The 13,882-nt window shown below is 35.2% G+C and overlaps 1 protein-coding gene across 4 annotated transcripts in view; it reads right to left on the reverse strand.

Annotated features, from left to right (window-relative positions):
* Positions 1 to 2,060: 2,060 nt before the first annotated feature.
* The window catches only part of ATP9B (ATPase phospholipid transporting 9B (putative)), a 157,079-nt gene continuing 145,257 nt past the window's right edge, over positions 2,061 to 13,882 (reverse strand). Inside the window, exons 23-31 of one of the 4 annotated variants that reach the window (XM_018081661.3) lie at positions 13,699 to 13,763; positions 13,100 to 13,255; positions 12,882 to 12,946; positions 11,618 to 11,726; positions 8,797 to 8,854; positions 7,898 to 8,101; positions 6,679 to 6,781; positions 5,497 to 5,529; positions 2,061 to 4,696 (exon numbers count right to left, since the gene is read on the reverse strand). In XM_018081661.3, coding sequence (XP_017937150.3) covers positions 4,468 to 4,696; positions 5,497 to 5,529; positions 6,679 to 6,781; positions 7,898 to 8,101; positions 8,797 to 8,854; positions 11,618 to 11,726; positions 12,882 to 12,946; positions 13,100 to 13,255; positions 13,699 to 13,763 — 1,022 coding nt within the window. In that variant the 3' untranslated portion in view covers positions 2,061 to 4,467. The remainder of the gene's footprint in view (positions 4,697 to 5,496; positions 5,530 to 6,678; positions 6,782 to 7,897; positions 8,102 to 8,796; positions 8,855 to 11,617; positions 11,727 to 12,881; positions 12,947 to 13,099; positions 13,256 to 13,698; positions 13,764 to 13,882) is intronic. The other 3 variants (XM_018081662.3, XM_018081663.3, XM_018081664.3) reach the window with 3 other exon arrangements.

Below are 13,882 nucleotides of genomic sequence, written 5' to 3' on the forward strand. Positions count from 1 at the left end.
CACTGCAGAGTGCTCTCTCATTATTCTGTTCATGGCATTCAGTTTTCACCACCTCTGCTGTAAAATATTTTGATCAAAACTATGGTTTTGGTCGATGAAGTAGTGAATAGGTCTTTCAGTGCAATTGCCTATTTGAGGCGGATTTTGTCAGCAATTGGCTGAGCAAATTCCCGCTCACAGTAATAGCTGTGAACCCTGCTGAGGGCATCTGTTGGGTAGTTAATACTTGTTGGGAAGTATCTCGCTTTAAGTGTGTTTTGTTTACAAAAGAAATTCCAATGCTTTTTAACACAGTGTTAAAGACATTGTGCCTCCTGTTTATTTACATATAATGTTCAATCCGTGTTGTCTTTGTTCACTCGTACTGATTTTCCTCCCTACAGGGGGCTAACATATCGAAGGGCTTTTTGATTGCCTTCAAGTTTCAATTGAGTTATAATAATAACAGCCTAGATACAGAAAGGTTATTCAATTAAGTGTTATAAGAGACTGCTGGCCCAATTCTTTCCTTTCTAGCCAGCAAAAATAAGGAGAAACTCCATGGAAGCTAAAATTCAAATGGGTATCAGGGTTAAGCAGGACTTACAAAAACAGTTTCTGCATTGGTGGCAAGACCCGAACAGCCACTTCTCCTCCTCTGGCTATCACTTTTTAAGTGATCCAGAGACCACATATTCTGCACTAAATCCCTTTGCCCCGCAGGAGTTGTTGGAACCACATTAATAGCTCTGGACACATGGAGGGATGGCAAGTGTGAAACAGATGCAAGCCTCTTTCATGTCATCCTGCCAATATAAAACCCAGGAATACAAAGCTGTTCAAAAGCAGAAAAAGAGATCGCATCAGAGTATCTTTGGTACACATCTCCAAAGATGTGTACCTCCAAAGTACATCTCCAAAGCCTCTAAGGAAGTCTATCCTGCCACTTATACAGTGAGCCCTTCCCAAGGCCTGACTCACGATCACTCACGTGGTAAATATGCAAACCAGAGTGGCTCAGGTTTGAACAGCTCCAACCTCCAGTGGTGAAGGAACCGTCCACTGTACCCTGTATGAGCAGGGTGGAGGTGCACATCAGTTTAGGGATGGGGGATGATCCCAGGAATGCACTGCCTAGTTCACCAGCAGAAGATTTAAGGTTGGTTCTTTCTCCAAGTAGTCTCAATGCCTTGAGCCAGAAATAAGGTTGCAGATGAGTATGGAGACTATACCGCGTAGGCCTACTCTCTAACATGTACAAATGGGCATAAGAGCAAGCAATATATACGGAAATCATCTCCTGATTGTCTACAGAAGCTGACCCTCATGACTAAAGCTGTTTTAACTACATATGTGGCTATCAACATTCTTGCTAAAATACCTGCAGAACTGTTGTCCAGTCTGAAAAGGTACCCAACTGCAGAGCTCTCTCTTGCAGACATGTTTTCAAAGGAGACTGAAGGAAGTTTAAACTCACAATCTCTTGCAGACAGAGGGTAGGAAGACAAGTTGAAGCTGCTCATCAAGATAACACATACTTGCTGTGTACATACAAAAGCAATGGCACATTTTCTGTCAATCACTCTGAAAGTTTAGGAAGAAAACAGGAGATACCACATAGATGAATTCTGATGGCATCTGTCAGCAAGCTCAGTTGGAACATAAAAACATTGTTGTAAAACACTTGCTATAGAGTGCTACATACTTAATGTTAAGTATGCAAGGATTTATCTTCCATTTGCAAACTAATACCTTGTGTAGTAAAATGTTTTCTAGCAGTTACATGAACACATAGATTTAGAATAGACTCAGAAAAAACCCAATACAATTACCAGTAGTCTTCTGCAGGATCTCTCCGTTTCCCTGTGTTCTTCCACTAAACTACACTGGAAATCTAGTAGATGTTTAGCTCATGTGCTTCTTAAACATGGTCCAAGTGTTGTTAAGAATGTTACTTTGGTGAAGATACATTTCCTGTTAACACCCTGCTCCTCCATCCTATCCCAGTTCTGAAACTGTTTTCCAAATATGTTTTCAGAGTCATGATTATCATTTCAGAAAAACATATCTGACATAGCAGCTCACAAAAGTAAACATTTATTTAATACCAAATAAAACTAAAGGTCATTCTGGGTCTAACTTGCAGATGCAAGGTCTGAAGCTGAATCCAAAAGCAAGGTAAGTCACTTGAATCAGGCTTCCACAGTCTTCAAAACAAAGGGCTAGCTGAAACTGGACCTTTTCTGTATATTAAAAATACGAAGAAAGCAGGCACTGTAGAGAACTGACTCCACTTTTGAAAGGCTTATACCTGTGTGCAGAATCTATACATTTGCTATCACACTAACATTACAGTTTTAATGTTGAGATTTAATACACATATGCTATAAGTTCTGTACACATGGATACAAATGTACCTCATACTGCTGTACTGCAGTAACACCATCACTTTCAATGCTACTTCAATTTTTCTCATTGTCTGCTAATGTCAAAGATGTGAGGTATAGATGAAAGATGACCAACTGTAAGTGCTTTTGCTTATCTCCTGAATCTTATGCATATGATTGTAAGCTCAAAATGTGTAAGAAAAAAAGGTCTGAAGAAATGCCACCAATGTTTCAGAATAACTGCACACTAATGACTTTCCTTAATTGTTTAAAAACAATTATCACTTATTGATGAAAAGATAATATTAAAGCAAATCAGCACGAAAAATATCACAGGACTAAACTAAAAATAAAAATCAGGAGTATCTTGCCAAAACCACACATGATGCAGAAAGGCTTCTGTTAGTATGCAAGAACAGTGACATCTTGTGGGGGTTTTACAGAAGTGACAGAGGGATAGAGTAAACTAGTCTGTGATGCTGGGTAATTAAAGGAAACACTACTTCAATAGTTTATTTAATACATATACCCTTAATATTTGGTAGAAATTAGGTTTTATTGCTTTTATAATGAAGAATGAAAATTAAAAAAGAAAGCAGATAAACAGCTAGTAAGAAAAATTTCCAAAATAAAAATTAATGGAGTGGGGTGGAGTCCAAATAGCTCTGCAGCAGTTTCTTCTGCTCTCCCAGGAAGTAGTTATATTTATCACTTATATATTACTCATCCAATGTAATAATGGCATAAGGGCAAAGTTATAAGAGACTAAAATAGGAATTATGTTGTAAAGGCATACATTCGAACATAAAAATGACATCCATATTAAGCGGTTTTTAAAAACACACACATAAATATTTAATAAATAAAGCATGAATAGTTTTGTTGTTCCTTTCCACTGATTAACAGACTATGCCAAATTCATTATATGTACTTCTTGAGAAAGCAAAGTTTTATCACAATGGAAAATTAACATATCCTACTTGCCAGTACAGTATGCAATATTTGGACCCTTCAGATTGCATCAGAGCATATGAGTTTCTGGAACAAATCATCAACTGCTTTGAAGTGTCATAACTCAGCCAAGATACTCAACTCTGACAGCTTACAAAAAGCAAAAATGTTTTGATTTTTTTTTTTTTGACAACTTTGCACCCAAACTAAGTTACAGAAACAAAACATTTACAATCTGGAAGATGACAGATTTTTCTACCAGAATGTTCACGTGTTTCTCTTATTTTCTTTTACCTGAGTAACCTAAGTAAACAGATTACAAGGCAATTTAAACATATTAGCTAATACAAGGTTTACTGGACTTCTCATATATAGAAATGTACTTTGACACTATTTGCAGTTTTACAAATAAAAAATGAATAAGAATTTTAAAACATATTTACCAAGCAGCCATGTCTTTGATATCTGTACAGATCAATAGGTGCTGTGGAATTATGTACAGAATTTATCATTTTAAACAGCTTTTGTGCAACCTGGCTGTAATGTGCATTTAAAGAACTGCTGTCAACATCACACATCTGTAATTTACTGGTGCCAGAAATGGAGAGTACAGGATAAGACAACAGCTCCTAAAATAAGACTGTGCTATGCAGACATCTGTACATAATTCAAATAGTGCATATTAATCAATGTCTGATGAGGAATAATAGCTGCTAATACAGACACGGGCATTTACAGGTATTACGTTTGTTATAGTAAGCATGGACGATTGACCTTTTCCATATAGAAACATTAAAGGAAAGGGCTTGAAGTAGGAAGTTATATAATAATTAAAGAAGGGAATTTATGTAATAAATAACAAAACTTTTGATTTAACTTGCAGAAGATAAATACAATAGGAAAAAAATCCTTTACAGTAGCAAAAGATCCTTTACAGTAGCAATGAAAAGTTCTGAAGCATTGTCAAATCAAAGGTAATTCAGTTTTACTTTATAATTATAGCAAATGAAAGTAAAAAAAAAAATTATTTTATCTCTGATAGTCTTGTTAGTGTACTTCCGTGTTATTGTATCTGTCAGATGTTTCCTCCCTTTTGTGCTCTATTCACACTACCACTTTTGATTTTTGAATTTCTTTTTTTGAAGTTTCTTTAGTCCAACATAAATCCATAGACTCTAAAGCACAGTGAATATGCGATTTGCAGACTGGTGTGAGTGAAAAACCATAGGAATATAATCACTTTTATGAGGTAAGCTTGGAGTAACTTGGAGGAGAGAACTTGCGCTTCAAGTACTTGAGAATGTAAAGTGGAAGACAGCTTACAACAGTGATTGCTGACACTTTCCACAGGAAGGTCACAGTTGTGATAAAGGCAACATCTGCAGAAATAAAAAGGGAAAATAAGTAATGGAAGCTGGTAACATGGGAAGTGGAACTTCTATAGTGCAAAGTCAATAAAACTCTCCTCATTGTTTGCTTATGCTATTGTCCAAGACCATGCAAAATTAAAAAAATAAAGGGCAACAAAGCAGCAGAAAGAGAAAGCTAACCTCAACATTTTGGTTTTGCCAACTATTTTCTCTAGACAGGAACTTCAGAGTTCCTTTATGGTGCTTAAAAAACTGTGCTTTGCAGCACAAGTAATTTTAGGGGAAACAGAATCTCAGCTTAAAAGCAATACTCTCTCATAAGAAAAAGTTAAGTCAGTTCATTTTTCTACTAGTAAGAACGATTTTTATCTCCTATAATGCAAGTTCCCAGTCACAAATTCTGCTACCAGTTTGGATCCTTTATTCCATATTGATTATTTTTCTCTGAAAGAGTCACAGCAACTAGCCTGAATGATTCTTAAAACTGTAGAAATTAAATTAGAGCCCAAAAATTTCAAGGGAAATTTGTAGTGATGTTGTTACAAGCCACACTGAAAAGTTAATTTTTTATGACAGACATCAACAAGAATGGTGACAACTCTGCACTTGCTACTGAATTCTTTTGACCATATTTGTTATAATCAGGTCATACTTAATTATCATGGGAAGATCCCTGAACCCAGGTAACCCCAAAATTTTTTTTATTATTTTTTCCATTATTTACAAATGTGTATATTAAATAATTTGCTAGTCTTTAATGAATTTTTAAAAATTTAAAAAAAATTCACGGAAAGTTAAACTTCACCTACCTAAGAAAGCTCCAAAAGACACTCTGCCTATACCTGTTTCACAAAGAGGGAAAATGAAAGATTTACAGAAAATACAAAGGTTATGCAAAAAAACAAAACCCTAACAGTTTTGGTACACAAATAAGGAAATAAAAAGATGTTAGCAGAATTAACTGGAATAGCATTGCCTGTCACATGTCAATCAGAATATTTTAAGCAGTAATTAAATCAAAACATTTTGAAAACACAGATTTTACATTTGGTCATGTTTTAAGGTCATAAGTACACTGGCACTTCTCTTACGTTTGACTTCAAGGTATAATGTATAAACAACTCCATCAAAACTGTTTTAATGTGAACTAAAAGTCACTTCAGAAAATGCAATAAAGAAATACTTTACTGCTCCAACTTTACTCATTAAAATACTTTGCCTATTAAATTTCAATGTATAAACTTGTTATACAGTTTTAGCTTAAGCCTGCTTAGACCTACTGAAAGCTTATGTAACATATCATAGACAGGCCTAATAAAGCCACCGTGTGCAATTAACTCAGAAACATAAAAACTGATTACTTTCATGGGTCAGAGCTGTAGAAAAGTCTCAAATATTTTTGCCTTTCTAATTTAAATGCCATGTCATGATATAATTTCTTTGGGAGGAGATGATACTTATAAGTAACATCACTGAAAGAAACAGTGAAGTCAAACTGGTCTGGATCATGGATACATGGAAGTTTTCTACATCTTGAACTGCAAACCATCACTTAGGTTTATGCTACATCACATACACTAAAAAAGACTCCCTCCCCCCAAGTTATAATGCGACAGATTAATTAAAGCATTAAGCAGAAGTGAGACTAACAAAAAGGCATTTCCTCAGATTAACTGGTGAATAACACACAGTGAAATATGTCTTTACAGAATCCAACGAAATTGCAGCCCTTTTCAGTACCCTTAATGACAAAAAATACACAAGTTAAATCCCCAGGCTGCAAGAAGCCATGCAAATATTTACAGACTCAGTTGTTTGGGCTTGTCCAGCAAATACATGAGGACAGAAAAACACTCACTTTATGGAAAAGTTTGCAAGAAACAAAGTTCCTGCAGCTTTTACACATCTGTGAACACCACCTAAAGGTGTTTTTCACGGAACAACACCAGAAAGGATGAAAGGACCGGCTGTCACCAATACTACAGACTTACAAAGGTGAAGCAGCAAGTTCTGCCTTATGAAGTTCCTGGAAGTCTGGACTCAAGTGAGAATACCTGTATCTGCTCTTGCTTGTTCCTCTCATTTGTAATCTGGCTGTGGAGATTCAAAAATCAACCCAATAATCTCTATTAAGGAGTCTGTGTATCAGTCTCAGAGAAAATAAAAAGGTACTCTGGCAAACCTGAAATAATGTACAACACAAGTACCAATCCCAGCGGGGTTGTTTCTTCACTAAAATTTGACTCCTGAGAAATCTGGGAAGTAACAGAACACCTAGGACAGGCAGTGAAGCATTTACTGATTAAAAAATAATTATATAATGTACATACACTACCCTAGTGTTGAACACCTGCGACATGAGAGAGTGAAAGCAGAACTATGAGACTCCTGGAAACTACCATGTAACATTTAATTCTGCTGTGATAGAGAAGAAGGAGCTGTATTCTTAAAGGTATAATTAAAGTTGTTACATATATTTCTGTAAATTACATTTGTAAAATCACACTGAGGCAGTTGTTTTTACTAAAAGATAAGCTGATACAAGAAGAAATATGTATTATTTTGCTGCTCAGTTCCTGACTGTTAAGATTTGCAGGTAAAATGTGTTCTTTTATCTTGTGTCCTATAAACAATCAGAACCTTAAGACACAGTATGGCATACCACACCTTAAAGCAAGCTTAATATAAGCTTAGTATAATTATGAAACAGTGATTCTTATATAAGGTATCTATCCTAATAGCCTGCTGCCTCACTCTCTAGCAATATTTCAGCTATTTTAACCTGGTCGGTTAGGTCTAATGAGGTCCACTTGGTCTGGCATATAAAATAATGCACCAATTCAGTGAAAGATCCTGATTTTTTATAATAATCATATATATTTTCAGTAGTGCAGATTTCAAAGCCAATTTAAGGTATGCAGTTTGGACTGCCAATATTGGATCAAGGATGGAAAAGGCATGAGTGGTTTGAGTAAAGTTTATCATCCAGATAAATAATACTAACAGGAATAGAGGTTGTCAAAATCTAGGAAAAAAGTGTAAGAGAGAATTTAACCCAACATTAATTAGACCTAATTTAAACTCAGTCATATTTCTTATAATGAAAGCTGGATTTCAAATCATCATCTATTCTTAACTGAAAAAAAACCGAGAAAAATATATTAAAAATATAAACTGGTTCTTTGCTCAAATACTTCTACTATTACTCACCAAAATATTCATTTAGAAATGCAAGAGAGGCCACATAGCAGCCAAGACTGAGGAATTCAGCCACCACCATTAACCAGTGCCATGTTCGTATGGTCAGTGCAACCATCAAGAGCTCAGTCAGGATTAGGGCAGTGAAGGAAATGGCAACAACATGTACAAACTCAGATTCAAAAAGCAGCAGGGCTCCATACATCAGAATACCACCTAGGTAGGGTGGAAAGGCACACAAAGTTAACAATACGCTCTGCAACAAAATTCCACTGTACCAGTTTTCACAAGTGCACACTGAACATTTGATTACTTATGAAAATATGCCCAGTAATTTTTTAATAAGATAACAACATAGATATTTCTAAAAGAAACGAGTGGTATTTACTGTATTTCGTGCATGTGAAATAAACCAACCAAAGTAAAGCCGTAAAGAAATAAAACTATTAGAAAATTAAACACTTTTTAGTGCAATATATCTGATGAACTGTTAATTAACCTCATTTTGTCAAGTGTTGCAAATAAATGAGATATTGTTGAAAGTGTAATTACTTTTAACTGATTACATAATTCAGATTTCTTCAACAGTACTTCTGTCATTCCATGAAAGAAAACTACTGTGTAAATACATGCAATGTGATAAGCACTCATTAAAATTTTTCTGGATTAGCATTTAATTAAAAACATGTCCTTTTTTAGGTGACATGCATCAATAAAAATACCAATCCATGCTGTGTTTTGAATAGGTCTGGCACACCAGAGGAATATCGATTTACGAGATAAACAGAAAGCAATATATATAACTGCTGATGAAATGTTAAGCTTTGGGAATTCAACCTGCAGCTGAAAAACAATATTGCTAATAGCAGACAAAAAATTCTCAGTTCAGTAAAGTCAGGACTCTCTCCTACCTTGGTAAATACTGATTAAAACCCAGATGAGGAAGGTCTTAAATGACAAAGATCTTCCCTAAGGGAAACACATGAGAGGACAGTTAAACATGACTTTAAAAAAATAACTCAGATCATATATTTTTAATACTTAAGTCAGTAGAGAGACATTTTATAAGTAAAGTAAGCAGTATTTGAAGTGATATAGGCTACAAAGCTTCTAGCTGTTTTTATGATTCTTCATTACAAACTTGTATAGAAATTGTACAAAGTCTAAATTTGGGATTTAGCTTGCAATGCACTGGCTGGTTTTCAGAAGGATAAATACAGTTAAATTAGTCTCTTTTTTATTTAAAATATTTTTGTGTCTGTTTTGTAAAATACAGTCTTCAGAAAAACAACAGCATTGTGTACCTACTGACCTAATCCTCAAGATCAACTGTTACTAGTAACTTTTAAATGTGGGATAAACTGCCCATTTGCATTCACAGAATGAGTCCTTCAAGTTTTCAGCAAGTAACTATTACCAAATAAATCTGAAATATTCTCATGATTGTGAATATTTTAGATTAAAACATATGCACAATCAAAGAATAAATGCTGTACATGTGACATAACTCTTGCATTCTGCGATGGTACTGCTGAAATATGTTAGAACTGCAGAGTTGAAAGGATACACATTTTAAAGAATAAAATGACAAACAAAGTAGCCATTTTGCCACAAAAGAAGTGATCAATCTAGAACAGACAAGAATCAGCACTTTACAAAGAAATGTGCTTGACTGCTGCAGCAAGTGATGAGCTGACTATTACTTCAGTGGAGGCTAAAACAGATTCTTGGATAGATAGGAGTTCATGGCAAGGTTCTAAGGATATTTTCATAGGTCTCTATATAGTCTTGAATGTTAGTGACAGGCTGAATGTATGGGAAAAAGCACAGTACAAAGAAACATCAGATTTTTCTTCTCCTGTGAGTGCCTACTCTTTTTCCTTTGAGTACTGGACACCACCATCACCTTCAACCAGAGCTCCTAATTAGCAAGATTCGTGAAATATGAATGAGCTTGAGTTTTGATTCACCCTTATGGATCTAGAAGGGGTAGGTCATTCCTGAGCTTCTATGGAATGCTGCTCAACAGGCTGTGAATCACTTTCAGATGAAAGCAGGGAGCACTTACTTGTACTTCCTTTCAAAATTTCATCAGCTTTCCTAACCTCCACAGAAGCCACAGAAACAGTAATACTGAGTCATCGTGTCCTCTGGGGTATGTGATTACACCTGTCTCTCTGAACCTCACTAATTTTCTCTTCTTGCACTGAAGCAAGTGTGTTAATGCTATTACCTTTTATTCTTCTAAAAATCTAAAAATTTTCGTCACTAGTATATCTAAGAAAATAAACCAATTCCTAGGAATAAAATCATAGTCCATGTCAACATATGTTTGAATAACACTAGCATTGGTAGAGCATTTAAGAGTCCTTAATTTGAAAGATGATGTGCAGAAATAAGTAGGCTTCACAGCGTCATGACTAAGGCAGCATGATCATAAACTGTTCTAATAAACACAGTAAGATTAACTTGTAATAGTGAAGTCAAACGTAGCGTGTAACTTTTTGTACTACACATCCATAATCATTCACTGATCATCATCTGCCCCATATAATGGACTGAACCTTCACGTCCTCCAGATTATCTTTTTTTTCTCCTGAAGATAATTATTTGTGCTCTACTTATTAATTATTCCTAGATGTACAACATCAGCTGGGAAAGTCAGTGATTCAGCATCTCTGAGAATTGTCACTTAAGCTTAAACAAAAAAACCTCAGCTGTTTATTCATCTGCCCATCCTGGGCATTTTCCAAGTACAAGTTAACTTCTGTTTTCGGAAATAAGATGCTTCCACATTCCATTAGCCGGTTTCCACAGGCAAGCTTACAACTATCTTTAGCAGGTGAAAGCCATGCTTTTTAGAGATTAATCAGGGGCTGAAATCTCAAAAACTTTAAAGATTCTCAAGAGGAGAAAGAAAGAATCAAGATCTCCAACAGATGAGAAAATATCCCAGACTAACATAGCTAATACTTAATTTAGTACAGTTAAAAGACAAAGACTGAAAAGTTTGGACTCACTTCAGCTATAATCTGCTTCTGAATTTTTAGAAACATCTTTGAAGAATATACTATCCCTAAAAAGACTGTCTGCTTCTGCCTTGTATCACAACTTTTTTAGCTGACAATTATGGATGGAGGAGAAGCACTTTTCGAAAAACTTGCTAAAACAGAATGTCGACATTTGTTTCACTTTTGGAGGGTAAAAAATTTATACATCTTGACTGTTTGCAGATATGTGCAAACACACAGAAAGCAACAGATTACAGATGATGCAGTTCAGACATATCAGTGTTGTGAAACATGATATCAATATCTATTATTTAAAGGAAGACAGTTTTTGCAGAGGTCAGTAGTAATTTCTGGGTGTTAGAGAAAAAAATAAATCTGTTAATTAATCTATGAGTTAAAAAGGAAAGAAGAGTTGTGAAAATGTAAGCATAAATAACTCCACATCAGGCATTTTGGGGCCAGACTGAAAGCAGGTTATATAACAACAGACCTTCACATTTGAATTATTTCAGTCCAACCATTGGTGACTTAACGAATGTAATGATAAAACTGACTAGAACATTTAGTACCATGGATTATTTTCACAGTACGCACAACACTGCATTAGTTGTGGAATCTGTCTTGCTTGGAATACCTTAAGAAAATGATTGCAAGAATTCTCAGTTTTGCACACCAGAGATTTCATCAGTTGTTCATATCTGAGCACTGAGGATGTTCATACCTTTGTGAGATCCTTATAAAGTTCTGGATATAGCAATGCCATTTCTGGTTTCACATCCTGATCCAATACTAGAGAGAAGACTGGAAACATAGTATATATGGTTGCATATCTAGGTGAAAGGAAACATCATAAATTAACACTTTTGTATGATATAATTTTAAATTGATTTGCTGAGTTCAATTATTCTTTTTACGTAAGTGGAATTAAACTGGTTCTTTTTTCCAGTACTTAGGCAGCTTACCAATACAGCTTTCATACACAGCCTGCTCTGTGCTTCTGGGAGCTGTCAGTTGTGAGACTTTACAGAGGTTTTATACACTCAAAACCAGCAAATACATTTCTTTCTTCTAACACCCAAGCTTATCACCTGTTACCATATTCCCTGTGCACTTGCACTTCGGACAAGTAGTTCAAAGACTGGACATTTAAATTCACCTACAGATGGGTGCATGGAAACTGAAGAAAAAACAACCACTGTGTTCTGGACATCATGGTAAAGGTAGGTGGATGAATAAAAGTTTTAACACTTCTGTATTTGGATTTTATTATGCACATGCCAGATGTATACTTTTGTATGTACTTTCCTGGAACTTAGCACAACTATATACAAATATTTTAGTGAGGTCTACTGCTTGCCTCTGCAAAGTCTGGTATAATCAGACCATGATTTGACTATGATTTAAGTTACTGTTGACTTAAGTTGTTATTGTTTACAAGGAGTATAAAAGAAAGCCCTTAAGTCAGAAGGGAGAGAGAACAGGGACAAATATGAATATATGCATACCTCTCAGCTGTATGACTTGGGAAACCATATTGCCAAACCAGCTTCTGCAACAAGACCAAGATGCTCCTAATCCTACATACATTCACCTGAAAGGAAATCTATGTGGCAGACCTGGGTACTGCACTCTCAGAGGAAATTTCATAGTAGCTGCAGTTCCATTTTAAACAGAAAATCTGTGATTCTCACTGAGGTTTGTACAGCAATCCATGTCACAGCTGAAACTGCTCTGGGAGATTTCCTATTGTTTTCACCCAATATGTGAAAAAGGTTCTATATTTGTCTAAGACTATGCTGATCTCTCTCTCCAAAGATTTGATAATGACTCCTCCCTCATATAGTACATATTCAACCTACTTTGACTTTTTTTTGTAGACTCATTCCAGGTTTTGGTAGTATATCAATGATAAATGGATGATGTTATTTAACAAGTTAGTCTGCTCTATTTATTACCAGATATCACAACTGTTGCTTTTGACTTACCCTACCATTAAGAATCCTTGGTACAAGGGAACAGATGCAAAATAGAAGACTGATGAAAATACAGCCTACAAAAAGCAGACAATTATATGTATTTAATATAATTCTATATACAAAACAATATAATACAGAAAAAAACCCAATACTGGTTGATTAAGATTTTGTGACATTTCAAAGACAGACGCTGTTTTTAACTATTCAGAAAACAAAGTTTTAAATACCTGCATAGTTGAAATAATAAGGCCTCTGTGCATGACAAATTGACCAAGTGCTGCTGATCTTTTGTAACTGTTTCGACCGTGTACCATCAGCAGCCTACCTATGTGTTTAAACTGTGTGATAGAAAAGTCAGCTGCTAGGGAAGCTTGTTTTCCCTCCTAGAACAAACCAAAAATATTCCAAACATGAAACCCAGTGTAAAAGAAGCACTTCAAGTTTCAAAATTCTAAGCAATAATTAATTTGAAAAGATAAGTTTGCTCCTGCTTTGAAAATTAACCCTGCAATAAGACACAAAGGACAAATTTTGTGCATATTCTAAGATGCAGGGTCAGTAACAAGTAAGTTTAATTGCCTCTCCTGCTTCTTTCAGGTAAATGCTACACAGAACTATTGTGTTTTCTGCTTTTCTTGTTTTTTGTATTTAAAAAGATAAAGCAGAGATCATAGAAGCAAAGCAAATATTAAAGACTAAGCATTCTTATCTTACAGCATACTGTAATTAGAAATGATCAATTCAATACTGTTTAAGAATAAAGCTTCTAATCATGTTACTATACTGCTATGTGGCACACATTTGACAATGAAACTGTTAATATTACCTTGCCTTCAATTCCAATTCCACAGTCTGCTGCTTGGATCATGCTGACATCATTTCCTCCGTCACCTGAAAAATGTCACTGCAATATTCAGTTCTTCAGAGGTTTTACTCTCCTGGTCTTACATTATTTTAGAAACCTCTTACATACCTTTAAATTCTTACAATTAATCTATGGCTTACGATTA

This window comes from Manacus vitellinus, unplaced genomic scaffold, assembly GCF_001715985.3.
Source record: "Manacus vitellinus isolate BGI_N305 unplaced genomic scaffold, ASM171598v3 scaffold_55_pilon, whole genome shotgun sequence".
Taxonomy (NCBI): Eukaryota; Metazoa; Chordata; class Aves; order Passeriformes; family Pipridae; genus Manacus; species Manacus vitellinus.